The 21,788-nt window shown below is 32.9% G+C and overlaps 1 protein-coding gene across 1 annotated transcript in view; it reads right to left on the minus strand.

Moving 5' to 3' along the window:
- LOC132752929 (guanine nucleotide-binding protein G(s) subunit alpha) overlaps positions 1-21,522 on the minus strand; it is a 34,860-nt gene extending 13,338 nt beyond the window's left edge. Inside the window, exons 1-5 of the mRNA XM_060743344.1 lie at positions 21,206-21,522; positions 21,026-21,098; positions 18,544-18,598; positions 11,884-12,003; positions 3,903-4,000 (exon numbers count right to left, since the gene is read on the minus strand). Of these exons, the coding sequence (XP_060599327.1) occupies positions 3,903-4,000; positions 11,884-12,003; positions 18,544-18,598; positions 21,026-21,098; positions 21,206-21,335 (476 nt within the window). The 5' untranslated portion in view covers positions 21,336-21,522. The remainder of the gene's footprint in view (positions 1-3,902; positions 4,001-11,883; positions 12,004-18,543; positions 18,599-21,025; positions 21,099-21,205) is intronic.
- Between the last annotated feature and the right edge of the window lie 266 nt (positions 21,523-21,788).

Genomic DNA, 21,788 nt, shown 5'->3' on the forward strand with positions numbered 1-21,788 from the left:
ATATATGCCTATGTGCAAATCTATAAATACTAGAATAGTTTCAATATTCTGAACAACAATTCAGCATATACTTTATAATGAACTTTACAAATATTGTTAAATGTAATATGTGTGTTTGCCAAGATTGTACAGCGAGCATAAATGCACCTAGAAACTGGGTCATGAGAAAGCTGATCATAATCAGTGGTGTATTGTATTCAAGCAGTATTGACTAAACACACAGCTACTACACACCTAAGTATGTCTGGTCTATCTTCAGCTCGCTGTAGCTAAAAATAGCTCGCCTCTTATAAATAATGAATTTTCAGCCTTGTTATGAGGCAGAGAGTCACAAAGGAACATAGCAACTGTCTCTCTGTAACAGATCAATGACTTCTTTAAGCGGTAATATTTACAACACACAACCTTCATTATTCTACAATAAAACATCACTAACTAACAATGTGCACATAGATAGACTAGCTGACAAATCTACTGTTTTCTATATTGGTAACTGAATGAGATGGATTTTTTCATATTTCTCAAAAAAGAAAAGACCGTACACAATCTGGTAAATACTCTAAGACCATCTGTCAATATGTTTTGTTTTTTCCCAAACGGTTCAAAATAAAATATTCACATTTAACAACCACAAAAGAAACAATCTAACAATATGTACCAACATTGTTGAAAATGAAAGAGAATGTATCCTGGTTCTGTGATGACACACCAACCTGCACATCGATCCTACATCTAACCTGACCATAGAGATCTGCTTCAAGATTACTGTTCAGTATTACATAACTGCTGAATTTCTTAGCTTCCATTTTTTTGGAACTGTCATTTTATATCAAATTTGAAGATATTAAGATGAAAATGATGATCAGCTATGGTCTGCCAACAGTATACAACCATGATCTGCCAACAGTATACAACCATGGTCTGCCAACAGTATACAACCTGGTCAGCCATGGTCTACCAACAGTATACAACACTGGTCTGCCAACAGAATACAACCTGGTCAGCCATGGTCTACCAACAGTATACAACCATGGTCTGCCAACAGTGTACAACCTGGTTAGGCATGGTCAGCCAACAGTATAGAGCCTGGTAAGCCATGGTCTGCCAACAGTATACAACCTGGTAAGCCATGGTCTCCCAACAGTATACAGCCTGGTGAGCCATGATCAGCCAACAATATAGATCCTAGTAAGCCATGGTCAGCCTGGTTAGCCAACAGTTTACAACCTGGTAAGTCAACAGTTTACAACCTGGTAAATCATGGTCAGCCAACAGTATACAACCTGGTAAACCATGGTCAGCCAACAGTATAGAGCCTGGTTAGCCACGGTCAGCCAACAGTATACAACCTGTTAAGCCATGGTCAGCCAACAGTATAGAACCTGGTAAGCAATGGCCAGCCAACAGTATATAACCTGGTCAGCCAACAGAATACCGCCATGGTCAGCCAACAGTATAGAGCCTGGTCAGACTGCAGGGATGTGCATGTTGACTCTATACTCAATGGCTGATCACTTTTGGTACAGCAGGGTAAGGGTTAATAAAGGATTACATTTAATTCAGGACAAGCCAATTTTATAGACTTGAGGGGGTAAAAATTGCTATTAAATATTGTATTACTACATCACATACTTCCTGCAAGAGAATTAATTTAACCTATCAGTCTGTTCTGATCTACAATGAAAAAAACTTTATTTCTCCACGAGGTGTGTCCGTGTTAGTTAAAACAAGATTGCCGTTACATTAAAATAACCTATGCAAAGATTCACTGTGTAATCACTTTTAAACCTTATTACTCTATAAGTTTATATATCTATATATATCAAATATACACATTAAAGATTATTTAAATCACTCCTTGTAAAAGAAGATCTAATTTTTTCTGCCTATTCACTGTCTTCAAATATGTCAAAATCTTATTTACCTAGTCAAAAGCATTTTATTTTCATATTTTAATGAGAATCAATTCGAATTTACCCTTCTGTATGCATAAGCCGGTATGTAAATAAAGATAAGCTGAGCTGTTGCTTAAAATAGAAGCAATTTATCTAAAATTAGAAGTAATTTATTCAAGTGATGGATGAAAAGAACGTTTTTAAATCTCACATAATTGATATACTACTTTCTATCTAAAAGTGGCAAAAACTTGAGTAATAACTCTTTGTAGTATAAAAATGATATCAGCTAATAAGATGGTTGTGAGCATTCTGTACTATTTAAGATTATATTATACTGAGTCAGTACAAACCAGCATAATGTGATGTAGAGAAATTTAAACACAAAAGTTATGTTTTTGCAACCAGTATAAAGCCATTCCAACCATCACTTCTGTGTAATATGACCATGATCTACACTGATACAGTACCAAATTCAAAAATTATTTCTTGATAAATTGATACTGGACAGTTTAAAACTGAAGTTGGACAAGTCCATTCAAGACATTCAGCAGGTAAATGGTTAAATTTATAGTAAACTCACCTTACAATAACACTTTTTGTTCACACAAATACTGTTTCTAAATCATGTAACAGTTTGTCACATTTAGATTCCTCTAATGAAATTCATATGATTTTGACCTATATGACTGAATGTCTGTTTGACATATATGTAGATAAGAAAAGAATCTTATATTAACTTAACTCACATTCCAAGTTACAAAGTACATATGATGTAAAAAGTCTATCACTGTACATGTGGTTTTTGTCATAAATCAGTCAAATTCCATGCAACACTTATAGGCCTTGGACTGTGACCTCCAATTATAATCCTGAATACATGTAAAAAGCTTCAGTTAAGACTTGCAGTAGTGATGTTGCAACAGGAAAAAGTTAAATCAGTCATATTTTTAGCATCAGTTATTGACCTCTTATTACGATTATTAAGTTTCAAATGAGTACCTTTAGATGTTTTGGCGATTGACATTGCATGCAAAACCAAACAGGAATTAACAAAGGTCTATAAATCAGTTAAAATTAATGCCAGGGTTACGGACCTTGCATAAAAAGACATCTAATTATAATCTCTAAGACATGTTATAAAGTATTAAATTAAAGTGAATGCCTTCAGTTGTTTTTAAGATTGATGCTGCATGCAAAATTTTAACTTACAATAATCTAAGTTTACAAAGGGCCCATAATTCAGTCAAGTTTAATGCCTTGGATAGTGACCTCAAATTATGACCCTGAAGACATTAATTATAAAGTACAACTTAAATTCTAATGTTGCATGCAGAACTTTAACCAGGAATTGCAATGGTACAAAAGGTCTTTATTCTATCATAATACATGCTAGCGATGGTGACTGCTTATTAAGATCTAAAAGACATGTGAAAAGATACAAGCAAATATATTTCCTGGATAATGAACATGAAGTAGACATCAAGTGTTAGGTTGATGCCAGGGTGGGCAGAACATTACAAATGTTTTTTGAATAGTCATACTATTAAAAGCATAAACAGACTTTGGCAATTTTAGACAGATTTAATTATATTTGTGAGGATGACTAACATCATAAAACGTTGTTAGGTAAGATAATTTAGGTTATTTCTACATTTCTGTATTAAATATTAAGCTACCCTTTTGTACATTTACTTTCATTATGTAAGCATGTCAAATGATCATTTTATATATACCAAAATATGACCAGACCTTCAGCAATGCTGGTTAAACATGCAAGTGGGCAACTTGCACTTAGTGATGACCACAAATGATGTTAAGCAATCTAAGGTATTCAGTCTTGTCCTAGAGTTGCAATGCTATAAACAGGAATGCCTGTAAATCATGCCAATGTTTATTAATCAGGATATTTGCTAAAAAACTCTTTCAATTTATTCGTAAGAAATAGATAGCACTGTCTATCAACCCGGAGACTGGCTACAACTAAGTATTAGAGTATAAACTTACTATTGGGCACAGTCAATAAGCTGGTATTCATTGGACCTCTCAAAGCAGGTTTGTACACCCTTATCCTTCCATAAAATCTCTGTGTGTTCATAGAATTCCTGTAACGAAATAAAATAACCGATTAACATATTGTACACACCATCATATAGCAACTAGAATTTAACAATTTATATTCTTGAAGACATGTAAATAAATTATATATATATTACTAATAAAGAGCAATCATCTTTCCCATCATCATCATCATCATCATCATCATTATTCTAGAAGACTATAGGTTTATCAAAAGTAACATATTCCTGTCATGTGACATTTTGAAGAAATTAAAGGATACTGGATTGTAGAATATGTGAATTGTGTCGCCATTATTTGATACCATGCTCTGAATACAAGTTTGGCGTTCATGTACAACAATGCTGGACCTTCTCAATAGTTCTGGTCATTATATTTTAAATATTCAATGGATGACAGTTTTACTGCTTATGTTAACACATGGTAAAGGAATTAAATTTCCATGATCAGCTTTTCTGTATTATCATGCCAGTGTGGACATATCAAACAAGGCATATATCAATAATAACTTTGAAGGAAACAGGCAGTTTTTTTTCTCTTGAAGTGACTTATATTTATAAGATTAATCAATGATATTATTAGCTATAGAAGTTGCTGACAGGATATATGGGAGAATATAGCCTGAATGAGCTAAATATGACCAAAAGCACTAGCCGAAGGTTATATTTATGTCAACATGGCTATATTCTATGAAATGTATCCAAAGCCTTTAAGTAAATCAAAATTCGAGAAATTTATTTGCAATATTATAAATTATGATTTATTAAATCAACCAAATTTCAGTCTTTAAACCAGTGATTTTTCTCGCTTTATTGGGAAGAGGCCTTAGCCTCTTGACTTTGGGAAAAATTATCGCTAAAATTGCTAATTTGGGAAGAAAAAAGCAGGTTTAAGTTCAGATTTTTGGGAAAACTGCATGATTTTAAAGAAAATTTCAATTGGGAAGAGGCCCTTTTTTGGAGTCTGTTATATAAGTAGAAAAATCACTGTAAACATATATTTTGCTCTGTGATAAAACTCATTGTCCTGGCTTCCTCTGTTCTTACTATCCATATTGATGTAATCAATAATTGTACAGAACAATCATCAACATTGGGACATGCCATATCAAAATACTGTACCATTGTTAATCTTTTATATAAACAAAACTAAGACTTTTTAACCAAAAGTGATTAGCCGTTACTACCAGTACAGAGCCAGGCCAACCTGCTCATTTATGAACATGAATAATACTGAAAAATTGGACTACTTTATATTGACAATTCTAAGAACAAAAACTTTTATACATATTTAATATGGAAAATTGTTATATTGACAAAAGCATAACTATTTTGCATGGTAAATAAATATTATATGCACTACAAATACAATTAAGAATACGAGGGGCATATATAAAGCATTAATCAGTGTGAATTTTTACCGTTAATTTGAGCGTAATTGGTACATATTATACATGTATGGAAAGGTAAGACTGTCCTCTACAAATTATATGCATGAGGAAACCGTGAAATACCTAGGCAGTGAGCGAAATGTTCACTTGAATCGACTACAGTCAGGTACACTGCTGTTGAAAATGGCAGAGAAAGAGAACAATTCAAAACGAACAAAGAGTGTGATGTAAAATTCGCGCATTGCTTGGAGTTGCTGCACCTGATATTAAATCAGACTTAGACATGGTTTATGGGGATAGTGCCCTATCGTATTCCACGGTTAGAAGATGGGTTCGACTTTTAACCTCCGGTAGGGAGACTACAAAAGACGAGGTCCGATCTGGTCGTCTAGTCACAACAATGACGGACAAAAACATTGCTGCTGTTAAAAAAGTTGTTGAAGATGATGCCCACTGTACAGTGGAGGAGATAGGTGATTTATGTGGCATTAATTTGTCATCGGTTTTTCAAATATTAAAGTTACGCAAGGTTTGTGCCCGGTGGATACCCCACCTTCTCACTGAGGACCAAAAAATGGGAGCGTCTGCCAATTGCGTCACAGCTGCTAGATAGGTACAAAAGTCAAAATTGCTGACCAAAACCGTATGAATGAAATTGTGACTGGTGATGAAACATGGGTCTATTTTTATGAGTCTGATGAAAAAGAAAAAAATAAGGTGTGGGTCGGTGAAAATGACGACCAGCCCCAAATTGCCCATAGAGCTCGCACCTCAAAACACATTATGTATGCATTATTTTTAGATTGCCAGGGAATGGTGGCTCGAATTCCTATACCAGATGGCAGGGGTGTTATCAAGAGTCAGTTCTTTCTGCTGTTGTTAGTCACAATACTACAGCCTGTCCCCGTACCGGCGTACGCGGAATCAAACTCCTGCATGACAACACACCTGCCCACAAGTCGGTAGCGCGCTTTTCCAGTGTCTAAACACTATACCCAAAGAGGCCTACAGAAAAGCATTTTTCAATTGGATTTGCGCTTGGAAAAGTGCATCCAAGTCGAAGGGGAATACTTTGAAGGAATGGTCTAACATTTTCCATACAAATATAACGTCTACGACTAAAGCACCACACTGATAAATATTTTATAAATGCCCCTTGTATTAAAAACATATATGGACAAAACTAGGATTATTTAACATTAAAAGAATTTACTACAATCATTTCACATGGGTAAAAATTTAACAGTTGTAACTCAAAATTAATCTTTTTAACAAGTAAAACTTATAAATGGACCTATCTACAGGGTTATTTAACATATAAAAATCTTTTACACACAGACAAAACTAAGACTTTTTTTCATGGACAATTTTAAAATGGCTATTTAACATGAAAAACATTCATATAATATGGACTAAGACTTGTCAAACTAAGACTTGTTAACAAGGAAAACTTTTATATGGACAACAGATAATTGAACATGTTATATGGACAAAATGAAGACTATCTAACATGGAAACTTTCATGGACAAACTAAGACATTTTAACAAGGAAATCTTTATATGACATGGAAAACTTTTCTGCATGGACCATAAGACTATTTAACACAACATTAATGACTTTTTGAGAATTGTAAATGTAAATCAGTGTATAGTAAGATCTGATCCAATTCAAATTATTTGAAAATAAGGATCAATATCTAATTGACAAAGTAATATCCTTTATACACCAATATTGATTAAATCAATTATTTCCCTTCAAATAAATATTTCAATGAAAGAAAATTCGCAAGACAGACTTTCTTATTTTTAGACCATGATATAGTAAATAATAACATTTAGGATTTTTTAGTCCTTAAGTTTCTCCCCAAAGAAAAGCAATATATTAATATATAGAGGTTATTCAATTTTTTTCTATAAAAACAGTATTTATTTTCATCGAGTGTATAAAAATAAATATTTCATGAGTGGCGGTAGCCACAAGTGAAATATGATAATTTTCATATCACAATATGAAAATAAATCCTGTATTTGTAGAAAAAAATTGAATTTTCTGTTTATTATATACATTTTTCTCTTTTTTTGACATCAAAATTTGAAAGTCTTTCCCTTAAATTATGTATATTGGCTGAATATAGCAAAAAGGAGTCAGGTAAGACACAAGTGAAAATACAGAAAATATGTTTCACTGAAGTGAAAATATGGAAAATGAAAATTCATATTCTATTTCATCTATATTTCTCAATATTTCATTTATAAGTACATAATAAATCAACTTTATTAGAAAGGGATATAATTTTTAACAAGGACTCTTTTTCTCTCATTTTCTATAATGGTCTTGGTCTGTGGGTGCAAAATGACAACAAATACAATTTTCCAGAATGAAAATGAACAAGGGAATGTTAAGCATGATAATGTAAAGGGTAAGTCACAAGAGGCATTGTATGGCCTCATACTACTATTGCATGCACACATAATATCTATTGCATGGCATTGAATGTAAAAGGTATCACATACTCATGTAGTCATTAAAGAAATTTCCTCTGGCCCCTTTATGCCTCAGTAGTTAAGACTTAAGCCACAGCAAAAAGCAATGAGTCTAGATATCAGTAACTTGCAATTACATGTAAAGTTCTCAAGACATACATTGTGAAGTTTGTGATCATCACATTCCATGGTTATGAGTATTGATCTTACAAAAAAACATAAACTAGAAATGTGTCATCATGCCACGGATGCCCCCGCATGCAGCCAAAATTTCAGATGTTATAATATTTAGTTCCAAATTTGTTTGCACAAATTATTGTTTTCATTTTAAGTTCAAAGCCCTTAAAACTTTTCAACGTTTACACAAACCATTTTCATACAATGTTCAAGGCACTGAAATTATTCAGTCTTAACCTTTTGAAAATAGCATATTTCATATTTGTAGCCAAAATAATGGCTACATACATTTCCACAAAAGTATGAGTGCTGAAACTGAAAGTTCAAATTTTTTCAAATATTCAAGAAAGATAAGTTTGTCCAAAATCATTGAACCATGACCAAATTCAAACTTAAACTGCTTATTCCTAAGATGTATCTATATTATTTTCAAAGTGAAAGGGACATAACTCTGCCAAAAAGTCATCGAACCATGACCATATTCCAACTTGACCTGCCCATTCCTTTGACATATCCATATGTCAAATTTGAGTTGAATATGTAACACTGTTGGGTAGATAATGAACAGAAACTGTAAATTTCATATTATTTTCAAAGTGAAAGGGGCATTACTCTGCCAAAAATCATTGAACCATGACAAAATTCGAACTTGGCCTGGGCATTCCAAAAACATATCCATATGGTGAAATTTGAGTTGAATGTGTTGTACTGTTGGGGAGATAATAAACAGAAACTGAAAATTTCATATTATTTTCAAAGTAAAAGGAGCATAACTCTGCCAAAAATCATCGAACCATGACCAAATTCAAACTTGACCTGTATTTTCTCATGACATATCCATATGTCAAATTTGAGTTGAATGTGTTGTACCGTTGGGGAGATAATGAACGGAAACTGAAAATTTCATATTATTTTCAAAGTAAAAGGGGGATAACTCTGCCAAAAATCATCGAACCATGACCAAATTCGAACTTGACCTGTATTTTCTCATGACATATCCATATGTCAAATTTGATTCGAATGTGTTGTACCGTTGGGGAGATAATGAACGGAAACTTAAAATTTCATATTATTTTCAAAGTAAAAGGGGCATAACTCTGCCAAAAATCATCAAACCATGACCAAATTCGAACTTGACCTGTATTTTCTCATGACATATCCATATGTCAAATTTGATTTGAATGTGTTGTACCGTTAGGGAGATAATGAACGGAAACTGAAAATTTCATATTATTTTCAAAGTAAAAGGGGCATAACTCTGCCAAAAATCATCGAACCATGACCAAATTCGAACTTGACCTGTATTTTCTCATGACATATCCATATGCCAAATTTGAGTTGAATATGTGCAACCGTTACTAAGATAATGAACGGAAACTGATGATGACGGAATGACAGAATGACGGAATGACGGAAGGACGGAAGGACGGAATGACGGAAGGACGGAACAGGGTAACACTATATGCCCCGGCCATTACATGGCGGGGGCATAAAAAACAAACAAGAGCTGTCTCAACTATTCTCAGTGCTAACTAGTAAAACAACAGCCGTGCTAATATAGAATTTTCCAAGTTCAAAAAGGGCCATTGTTTTATCAAATATATTCATGTTAAGAGTTTAAAGGCCTTGGATAGTGACTTCCTTTTATGTTCCCAAATAAGTGTATTAAGTTTCAACCTATTAGCTTCAGTAGATTGAGTGCTAATAATGGTGGATCCCAGGCTGTAACCTATAATTACAATCCTGAAGACATTGTGTCAGTTTCAAATGAAAATCTTTTGCACTTTATGAAGTCATAAAGCCATTTATGAATAAAACCAAGAGACCTGATTAGGTCCACTTTTTCTTGAAAAGTCCAGCATATTATGTTTATTTTATTTTTTCTCTTTATATTTGTTTCGAGACTTTTCTTGCTTTTTCACGATGCTTTTGCAGCAGTGCTTATAAATTCATAAATAAGAAAACAATATCTAGAATAGAAATAACTACATTTTACAAATACAAAAACTGGAGAGTAAAATATGATGTTCAGCATGTCACTGAGAATTACACAGACTTATCACATATATCCATGAAATAGTCACTACAGTGAAAAATATTGAAACAAATTTATGAGAATCTATAAAAGGAATTATGCACAGCTTTCTGCATCAATATATTTATGGTTTCTCTATTTTAAGAGTTGGTAAGCATTAGTTTGCCAGATAAACACTATTATTAGGGGATATATGTATCATTATTTAGCACAGGAACAATATCTTTACTTTGGTAAACAACGGATTTCTTACATGCTATTGATTTTTTCATAGTATTACAGTACACTGGATTTAAACTTATTCTAACATTGTGCAGAAATACTGAGAATTGTATTTTAATAGAAAGTTTTGCTCATGTACAGTGACCTAACGAAACACCATATAAAGTATTAAATGAATGAAAATGTACTGTTTCTTCAAGGCTTAGTGAAGCACTTCACACATACAAATGTATAATTGGAAGTCAATTTCTAAGATAATAAATTCAGTTAAGTTGATGAGACCATATAAATTGCAATTTGAAAATATTCAAAATAATCTATGCAATAAGCTTGTTTCACTTTACCGTTTGTAATTCAATATATTTTTTTACACTACAAAAACAACATGATCTTCCAGTTTAACAGCCAGACCTTATCTTTTAATTACTTACAAATTTCAGCATAAATCAGGACTGAGGCACTTACTCAAGATGACCATATAAAGAAGAAAATTTATTGAGTTTATATTCAATTTCAAATGAATGAAGTTTCTTAGTATTATGAATCTTAGTGCATGGCCAAGTGGGTAACTCCTCAAACTAGTAATCTAAGGATCGCTAGCCGTGTGGGTTTAAACCCTGTCAGGAACAAGCTTTTATTTCATTGAGCAAGGAACTTAGCACTAATTGTTCAATACTGGTTGGTTCCAGGACCAGATTCCAAAGTGTGTCTTTAGGTTTAAAGATTCCTTTACAATCAATTAATAAGCAAAATTCAATGCTACTAAATATTTTATTCAGATATAAAGTTACTGTTCTTATACAGTGTATCACTCTTAAATGAAATTTTAATGTTGATATCTAAAAAGTTTAAGATTTAAGGCCAAAAAAAATATGAGCGCCACTTGAGGTGTTAAAAAGGGGCATAACTCCAGAAATATTGCTTCCAAAATAATGCCCCTTGTCTAACAACTGCATCTTGTCATGATATGCAAGTATTCAAAGTTTCATCATCATGTAGGTAACTTTTGAATTATTTGAAGTATGGGCTTCACTGAAAATTTTTTACAACGACACAACTATCATATTAATTTAATAGCTCCTCTTTTCTTAGAAACAGACAAGCTAAAAATGTGAAGGATTTCAAAGGCCAATAATAATGATATGTAACCACATATATGTAAAATCCTGAGGTCTTTTAACATAAAAGGACTTGTAGGACCCCTACACTTAGTGTAACTTTTTCCAATACAAGCAGTAATGTTGAATAACCCTTGAGCACTACATGCTCAGGTGAGCTAAAAGGGAAATGATATGATTTTAACTTTCATAAGTTTCTAAGAAAATGCATAGACCCGTCTATCATTTTAGATCTAAAATATGACACTCCTGGCTTTTAAGTGAAACATATTCCTTACACATTTTAACTGTGAATCTTAAAAAAAATACATTTATGAATGGATGCCATGGTAACATATATTTTTGCACTAAAAGCCAATATGGGGGGCATAAAACAACATTCTATCTATAACATGTTCTATCTATAACATGAAAATGTATATCTAATTAAGGATTTTGTGACATTGTACTTTTCCTATTACGAAGAATGAATGTGTTACTTACCGGAGGATAAGAGAAGTCTGGATCCATGGTTTCATTTTGGATATAATCTACCCGGAATTGGTTCTTCGGATTTTCTAAAAGTGCTGGTGGGTTAAGTACAGACATGGCACCTGTAATTGTCTAAAATAAACAAAATATAAATCAATTAGTGAATTGAATCCATAATATAGATTTTATTTTCAAGAATCTTGAGAAAATTCCATATATTTTCATGAGCCCTTTGCTTCGCAATTGCAATGTACACATTGCAGTACTAATGTATGAATATTTAAAAATGTATGACACAATTCAATGCTGGCATCTTGAAACATGCCGTAAAAACATATCCCTAATTGATCAATTTTGCAATTAGAGTTGTTTTGTCCATGTACAGTCATTATTGTCAATTGATGAAGTTATCACATTTAAGACAAAATTCAATAATTTAACCTTAATGGTCAAGGTCATTTTTTAGGTCAAGTGCAGTTGGCAGTTTGGTTTTATGAAACTCTAGAACAGTAAAGGTCATAAGGCAACTTTCCAGCTTTACTGATTGAGGAAGATCTGAGCAAAACTTTTTGGCTTAACAAACACCTCAGTAGAGTTAGCTAGCTGGATAACTTCCTCACATAAAACAATGTCTAAAAAAAGGGTCACAATCAATTTGGTCATCTTGAAGGTCTTGTGCAAATAATTGCTGTGTATAAGTTGATAGCAAAATAAGAAAATCAAGCAAAATTCAAAAATTTGACCACCGATCAAGGTCATCAATGACTCAAGGTCAAGTTCAATTTGGTCTTCTTGAACTTCTTGTCTAAAGGGTTGATGTGTTGAACTATTACGAAAAAAATTGTGACCAATGATAAAGTTTGTGAACAGCAACAGCAATGGAAATGACACAATGATTGTAGCAACCTTTTTTAAAAAAGTCAAGTTAAGTCTTGGGCTGAGGCTTATTGTGAAATGAAACTGTCATGACTCTATACTGGTGGAAAATTGGCTTATCATATAAAATCCTTAACCATAGCAACACAAACACTTTTACAAAGTCAAATAAACTTAACTGAAAAATCAGATTTATTTCACTGGTACTGAAGGACAGACATTCTCAAAAACAAATACTTTCAGCCACTACCAATTTTCAGCCATAGAAATGAAAATAATAACCATATACAAGTTACAGACATATATAGATAAAATGTTATCTGTTGTTTTGGCTGCCATTTATTATTTTGTTCACATGAGCAGACAACACCAACTCAAGAAGATATGACAGGAAAAAAGGTAGGAAGTTGCCAGTGATTTTACAAGGAAGGAAGAGACATTGTTGCAAAACATGCATTACTATTGATCTCTGTGCTCATTACATTCACAATCAATAAACACTAGCTTGCTGTTAGGTAAATGCCCACTTGCTTCTTTTAATGGAAAAAGCTAAGGAACATACCCTGTAAATTATCCACTATATATACTAGCTATAATCAAAAAATCAGTTTTCTAATCAAGTTTATTAGAGATGTATAAAGCTTTCTTTGCATCTGTTATAGATGCAGGCATTCAGCAGATAAATCAATAATGTTAATATTTCTTCAGAGAAAAATATTCTTAAAGTCTACAACTCTTATGTTTGGGCAGAGCAATAGCAATATAACCAGGAGCATTTTATACACAGTAAAAGGGGACACCTGGCAGGACTTACACCATTTGACTAGGGGTATCAGTAAATAACCAGGAAGGTTTTATTAACTATTACAGGAGACACCAGTAAATAACCAGGGTGGTTATATATACTATTACAGTAGACACTAGTAAATGACCAGGAAGGTTTTATCACACTAGGGGCTACCAGTATATAACCAAGAAAGTTGTATACATCATTACTGTATACAGGAGGAACTGAAGTAAATAACTTGAAAGGTTTGAATAGAAGACAACAGTATATGACCAGGAAGGTTTTAAACATCATTACAGAATGCCAGTAAAAACTCAAGGAGTTTCATTACAGTGGAGCAGGCAGGTCTTATGCATCATTACAGTGGAAACCAGTTTATAATCATATTTATAACCATAAATAATCAGGAAGTTTGTTATAAATTTATTTTTAAAATCCATTTAATTTCATGTATTACACAAACACTGTCAAGATCATTTGACATCTGTCCAGCGAAAGTGGTGAAGACACATTGTGCATTATTTCAGACACGCAGGAGCTAGCTGAACAACTCCTTTACATAAAATCAAATGTTACATGCAGAATTCAAGCCCATAGTGGTAAAAGGCAAATAACCTTAAAGAAAACTAGAGGTACCTATCTGGTTGACATGATTTTTTTATTGGGCTTTTAGTCACACAAATTCAAAAGTCCTTCTGGGACTTTTAAGATTCTTACTCACTGAGCAAGTAATTAGAAGTTTTAGGTACTTTAACATTCAACCAGTAGTGATAGCCTTTGCCTCTATTGTAGACCACTTTGCCTCTATTGTAGAGCCAGGCCAGTCTGCACATCTGTGCAGTAAGAGTAGGCTTTATATTGTTGACTGACAAACTTCATCTTTAATAATGGATAGTTTAAGGTAGGTCCGTTTAAAAAATTCAGCATATTAAGGTTTTGTCAGGTTTTTTCCAGCTATACTCATTACTGAAGTTGTTTACAACATAAGGGTAGATCAGAATATAAACGGGAAGATTTCATATGTATAGCAACCCAACAGTCAGGGCTAGACAATAACCCTAAAGAATTTAACATTGACATCAGTATATAACCAGGAAGCATTTTTGTATTCATGGGTGAATCTAACAATTTAACACAATACTGAATACTGAGGCATGATCACACAATTATAGTAGTATGACATACAAAATTCCAATGCACAAAACATTTAGTTCATAAATCCAGAAATCAGAATGATGCTTATAATTTAGAGTATAAGTAGTGAATAAAACAACCAAAGTACAAACAGCATGAGTTAGGAGGTACAGGACTTCATTCCATCAAAGAAGAAACTAAACTTGTAAGTTCTATGCCTGCTTACTGAGCAGTAATTGCGTTATAGTTGCAATGATATTATTCTGTACATCAATAGAAATGATACCAATAATTTTCTGTTGATTATCAATACAGATTTGAAACTGGTAATGTACTACATTGAACTGGTTTTTTTTTTCAGTCAACAGACAGCATAACAAGGGTAAGTCAAAAATCAATGATTTCAACACATTTTGTTTATTGGCTGATGTCTTCATCAGGGTCTGATCAAGGGTTTGCGATGCCCAAAACCCAGGCTAAAAATATACAAGTTTGGAGTTTAAAATGTCATACTGTAGGGGCATCTGTACCCTATATACTCATTTTGTTGTTTCAAATATATATTGAAATTCCATCAACTAAAAAATATCAATGATACATCAATATGATTTCTATGGATGACAGCCCTAGTTAATAAACAGCAAAGAATTTAGGGCCAAATTAACACAAGTCTTTAGGACTAGTGTTTGGGAATAATTTACTTAGCATGAATAGGTTTTACCATAGGTAATCGGCACGTTGATTGGTCACTACCCCCGCACCCCCCTCCCCCCCCCCCACACCCCACTCTACAGCCCTCCTACCTCTCAAAACCATTGTAAAATACAGTATTTTTCATTTGAAACATGTTTTAATATATTTGGTTTTATGCTTTTAATTCAATAACCTTCATTTCCTACAAAAAATAAAAAATTGATACATATATATTTAGTAAAGGTATGCAACTCGCCGCTCAATTTTCAGCACTCATCTTAATATGAACTCCATAACTTCAACATTTTTTCACCAATTTTCAATATTTGGTACCAAATGGTAGGGAATTGATTACTCTTAAAGGAATTAAAGTTGTCATTTACAATCATTTCAAGTTATAAGAAGATATGTAATCTCGAAGTCACCGCAAGTGAACTCGACAGTGATCTGACCGCTGGGTTTTCTTTCAAAATTACCCGACTAAACGGCAGTTTATTCGAAATGAATGCATATTTCATTGTATTGCGCATATAAATATGATCAAATTATATTATTATTTGTAATAACTGTTCAATCAAAACAGCTAATAAAACTATAACAAAACCTTTTTTCCGATATGCCAAATTCTCCAATCCAAAATGAAAGTACACATGTATAAACGGAAGCATTCGTATGGAGTATTTTCATTGGTCGTATGAAAACCTTAGACCAATGAAAAAATACTCCGTACAAAAAATGAAGGGGAGAGCACTCTGTAGAACTATTACTTGCATTATAATTTGGAATTTAACATATAGAAAAAAGGTTTGTTATAGTTTTATAAGATGTTTTGATTGAAGAGTTATTACAAATAATAATATAATTTGATCATATTTATATGCGCAATACAATGAAATATGCATTCATTTCGAATAAACTGCCGTTTAGTCGGGTAATTTTGAAGAAAACCCAGCGGTCAGATCACGGTCGAGTTACACTTGCGGTGACTTCGAGATGAATATCTTCTAATAACTTGAAATGATTGTAATGACAACTTTAATTCCTTTAAGAGTAATCAATTCCCTACCATTTGGTACCAAAATATTGAAAATTGGTGAAAAAATGTTGAAGTTATGGAGTTCATATTAAGATGAGTGCTGAAAATTGAGCGGCGAGTTGCATACCTTTACTAAATATATATGTATCAATTTTTTATTTTTTGTAGGAAATGAAGGTGATTGAATTAAAAGCATAAACCAAATATTAAAACATGTTTCAAATGAAAAATACTGTATTTTACATGGTTTTGAGAGGTAGGAGGGCTGTAGAGTGGGTGTGGGGGTGAGGGGGGAGGGGGGTGCGGGGTAGTGACCAATCAACGCGCCGATTACCTATGGGTTTTACAAGCCCAAAAATATATATAACTTTTAAAGCTAAATGTAAAGTCAAGTATAATGATAAATACAGTTTTCTAATTATATTCCATGAAAAAGTTGTTCCTTTTTTTAAATTCACTAATTTTATTTTCAGAAAATTAGGTGATCAACTGCTAATATTTCATCTATAGGCCAGTTGGGCTAGTGAGTCGTGACCTGGAAAATTCTACAGACTGACCCAAACTGTACTAGCCATGCGCTAGTAGGCTTTTGAAACAAAATTCTAACACCAATTAGAGGGTCTTGACAATAGCTGTTTTCCTTCTCCAAAGAGTAGAGCTAATAATATATAAATTAAATAATATCATAATAATCTTACACACAGAACATGCATTATATTGAAATGGAAGCCAACAAAAGTGTAATGCACCCTTTTTTGTGCAATAACATCTGGAGAAACAAGATGCCACATTTAATTATTCAAAATGACATTTTGCCCATGCAAGTGCAAATGGTCAGTGAACAGGTTAAAATCAAAGTAACTTGACATTTTGCCATAATTGTGCTGAATTTGATATTTTACATGATCAACAGAAATTTTCTATAAATATCATTCAGAATGTTTAGTTCATTAACAGAGTGGAGCAGTCTTCTTATAATTTACGTTTTGTTATATTAGTGGGGCAGTCTTTATAGCTTGTTGTTATATTATATCATTTACATGTTTTATTATCAATAATAGTCAATCTTTTTAAATAAATTGCTAATTCAACTAAAATTGACAGCAAAAAAATCAGCATAAAGTCACTTTTAATATGTCCAAGGGCTTCTGCAGATCTATGGTAATGAAAAAAGTGCATTAGCCCTACTTTTGCTTATTGGTGGTATTCTTCTTTGTTGATGTATCCTGTACACACAATTTTGATGCTGGTGGTATGAAAGTTAAATTTTCATTCATTTTGAGAATTTAGAAATAAATTTTCACATAACTCCAAAGGGAGAAATACTCCTTATATTCAACTGTTCATTACTTTATCATTTACATTTACTGTGTCAGTCATCAACTTACTGAACCAACTATGTCACATGAGATATAAACAAACTGTCAGTAAGACAATAATACAACATGCTCGTATTCTCAGCGCTTCACAGAAAGAAAAGGGGAATAAATGTAAAAAGAAATAACTCAAGAGTTATGTGACCTATACCCATTATGTTAAATAATTGCAGAGAACAAGTCAAAGTGTGTGAAGTTTCAACTCATTTCCCTCCGTAGTTTTAGAGACACCAACTTGCAAGCAAAAACTTTACCAAAGTGTGACACCAACTCCATTTTGAGTACAACAATAGCTCTCCCTTTTGTTAGGATAGGGGGATAAAGAAGTCTTGTATCGTTGTTTGCAAGCGAACAGATTCTGGAGTTTACAAATATATCACTATGACCATAAGGGAAACATGTTGTTTTTGGCCATGACACAAAGTGTAAAGAACATCAAAAACTCAACTATCAGATTTCTGATCCTGAGTTAGAACAAGTCAGACAACTTGAGTTTCAACACTTTTTCTATGATAAGTAAATTTTCAATAATAAAATATAAACAATGTAGCAATAAAGAAATCAATCACTGGCCATGAAATCCTGAGGGTCATTTTCACTAAGTTTTACTGACTACAACATGTACATGGCCAAATCCCCATGATTTTAACAAAATTTGACCCTCCAGTTAAAATCCTGAGGGTCAAATCAGGCCTTTTAAAAATTTGGAGGGTCAAAGAGTCATTTCAAGATTCAAACAGACACCCTGAATAATGTAAGTAAATACATACCAGAATTGCATCTCTCACATTTCTTTTAATATCATCTATCCTTTGTTTTCTTTCACTGAAATATATATGGAAAAAATTACATTGTTGAAAATTAATAAATATTTTGCATATAACCCATTAAGATAACCTCAAAATTACATTCAAAATGACAAGGTATAATTTTTTTTTGTATCTTAAAACCAGAAGCAACAACAAAAACTTTGTCTGCATATGACTGGGCCTTTTGCAAATAGATGCCAAAGTAAATCTACATTACACTCTGCATCTTTTTTTAGCACCAGTAACCTTGACCTTAATTCATCAATTTTCAACATTCATTTCAATATCAATTCACAATTTGGAATATTGATACAATGTACCCATTTCATGAGAAAGGAAGAAAAACCAGTTATCTCCCTTTTGTCTTGGCTACCTTAATAGAATTATCTTATGAAATACTGAGAAAACATACTTTCATTTGGTATGATGTATTTTGTGATAAAGCTGTAACGATTTCTTTGAAACTTAAATATTTGCAATCCACACCTTGACAATTTGGGAATGGGCACTTGATTCAAACCTATGTATATAAAATATTCTTACAACTCCTTAATTTAAATAATGTATAAAACCTTAAAAAACTTTTGTTCACTATTTAATTTCATTTTTTTTATTAATTCCACATGCAATCATTAATTTTCAGCTGAAAGGTACTACATTATATTGGTGTCCGCGTGAATCACAGGGCCCTTGATCTACCAAAATAGCATGGTATGGATGCACCAGGAAGACTTTCCTCCTCAGAATGTTTCACAATAGCAAGTTGTAACAAAAAACCCAACTGATATCTAAGTGGTAGTTTATTGATATTTGACCAAAAAAAAAAAATGAAAAAATTCCCCCATACACTAAAATTCGTTGTGCTGAGGGTAGAGACCCACTTGCCCACTATTGGATTGAGAGCCCAGAATCATCATGTCTGAAATGTGAATCGACAAGCCACTGGTTCTCAATATTCAACCCTTTTTGTGACTAATTAAACAGGCATGCATAACACCATCATCATGGAATTATGACAGTTTAAATCATTAATTCAAATAACTTCCACTGTAATCTGTATTAGCTATTGTTTTGACTCCAAGGACTCAGAGCTTGGTCTTGCCCATTAAACTATGTACATGTATATGTGCTAGCTATCAGCTCTGAGACTCCTACTTCATACTTGATCAAAATTGTGATCATGAAAGTGTTAACAAAATTTCTTTTGAGGTATTGAGTATCGGCTTAAACTTTCATGGAAGATGACATAATGAATTGTATCCCGTGAATCATCGGCTAAATTATTTTGAATAAACTTAATTACGTTAATCAAGTTATTGATGACTTAATCTAGTGCATTAAGTTAATAAAATTTTGTTATCTGTAACACAGACCTAGTTTTTGACCCACAGTCAGTATAATTATAAGAACACCTAGAAATCATTAAAACATTAAAGATCATGACACTTACTTACATTTTTACTTTATTGAATTTTTTTATCACAGATGACCATTTTTCAAACTAGGCCTAGAAATTATTATGGGTATGCATAATGCAACATTCACAATTGATCAAAATATGGTCCACATTGCAATTGACCTATGGTACCAGAACATGTGTCAGCTGTTTTCAACTCAATATATAAGGATTCTTGAAAATAATCAAGAACAGGACAATTAGTGAAACATTATCTTTTCATCCAATTAAACGCATGCTCAATCATGTTGATTGATGGGAATGGGCAATTTTTATCAATGGTAAATAGTGTAAATGAGAAAATTAAAAGAAAACTGGCAAAAGAATAGGGGTTTTCACATGTTTTAAAACTTTAACAATGTATTTCTTATAGCAATTTATGATATCACCACTATGCTCGTTCATCGATCTGTCAATGTGACAACAATAATATAACATTCATGAACAATATTACTGCTTATCTAGTTGGTAGCTGCTTGTCCAATTATTATTTCATGCCTGATTTAGGTAACCATGAAAAAAAGTAAATTCCCAAATTTAGACAATATTACTAGGGGCTTATAACTAACTAAAACAAATTTCAATCATTAAGTTATTTATGTAAACATGTGACATGTGAAGTAATAGAATTCCATGCCTTCCAATTTATTGTTTTCTTATTTAATAAGGTGGGATGAAAGCATAAATACATATCTAATTAAGACATAGACGGATGTCAACTTGAACTATCACATAAAATAATTGGCCACCTTGACAAATCTGGTGTACAAGCATTGCAAATGAATGCATGATTGATATATGAATGTGGACAAATAACAGGGAGATTCTTTACTATTATGAAACAATTGGCATACATTTCTAGACTGAGTCTGAGAGATTTAAAATGACAGCTCTTGTCAAACAAAACAATGTCAATTCCATGGCTAATAACTGTTTTTCCTAAAGCTAAATTTGTTTTACAGTAAGATAAAGCAAGAAAACACTTACTCTGGGCTGAAGCCATCAACATGGAGAATTCTCATCTGTTTCACAATTGTAGACTTTCCTGACTCCCCGGCACCTAAGTAAAAGAAAAGTATTGAGGTTCATTAAGGGAAATTCATTATAATCCGCGAGACGAAATGTTGTGTATCTATGAAAGTTTAATGCCATTTTAAGCAAACTTACCTAATAACAGTAATCTATGAGTTGCCCTATATGTTTGCTTATCTTTTGCCAATTGTTTTTCTATCTTCTTATTAGTTTCCTTTCGTAATCTTTCTTCTTCATCCCCCGAGGTTTTTTTGAAGCACCCCATCTTGTGGACAAAATGGACGAAAATTCGTCTAAATATGAGGCAGTTCACACCATAAACGAATCCACCGTACTTCCAGTAATTCCAAACAGTATTCCGAGAATGCCCCGGCCCTTGCCTCCCGGGCTATTAGGAGGGTAATCCACACGGGAGCCCGAGAAAACTGTAATTAGTCATGAAAACAACACAAAACACCGGTTCGAAATTTCATTTTTCCAATCAAACCCCGACAGCATGGGTGGGGGTTTCGAAAAGCATCATAACCCCGAGTAAATTATAAAAGGGAAAAAATTTATGACATCAAAAAACAGGGGCGGTACAGAGTATCAAAAAGACCTAATCAAATTTTTCAGACAAATATTTGTCAGATTCCCCCTTTTTAAAAAGATACTGGACCAACTGCAAAAATGAAAAAAAATACTATTATTGTCACTCACATGCCTATAAATTGGAAGA

The sequence above is a fragment of the Ruditapes philippinarum genome, unplaced genomic scaffold (assembly GCF_026571515.1).
Source record: "Ruditapes philippinarum isolate M1 unplaced genomic scaffold, ASM2657151v2 ctg306_1_1_1_1, whole genome shotgun sequence".
Classification (NCBI taxonomy): Eukaryota; Metazoa; Mollusca; class Bivalvia; order Venerida; family Veneridae; genus Ruditapes; species Ruditapes philippinarum.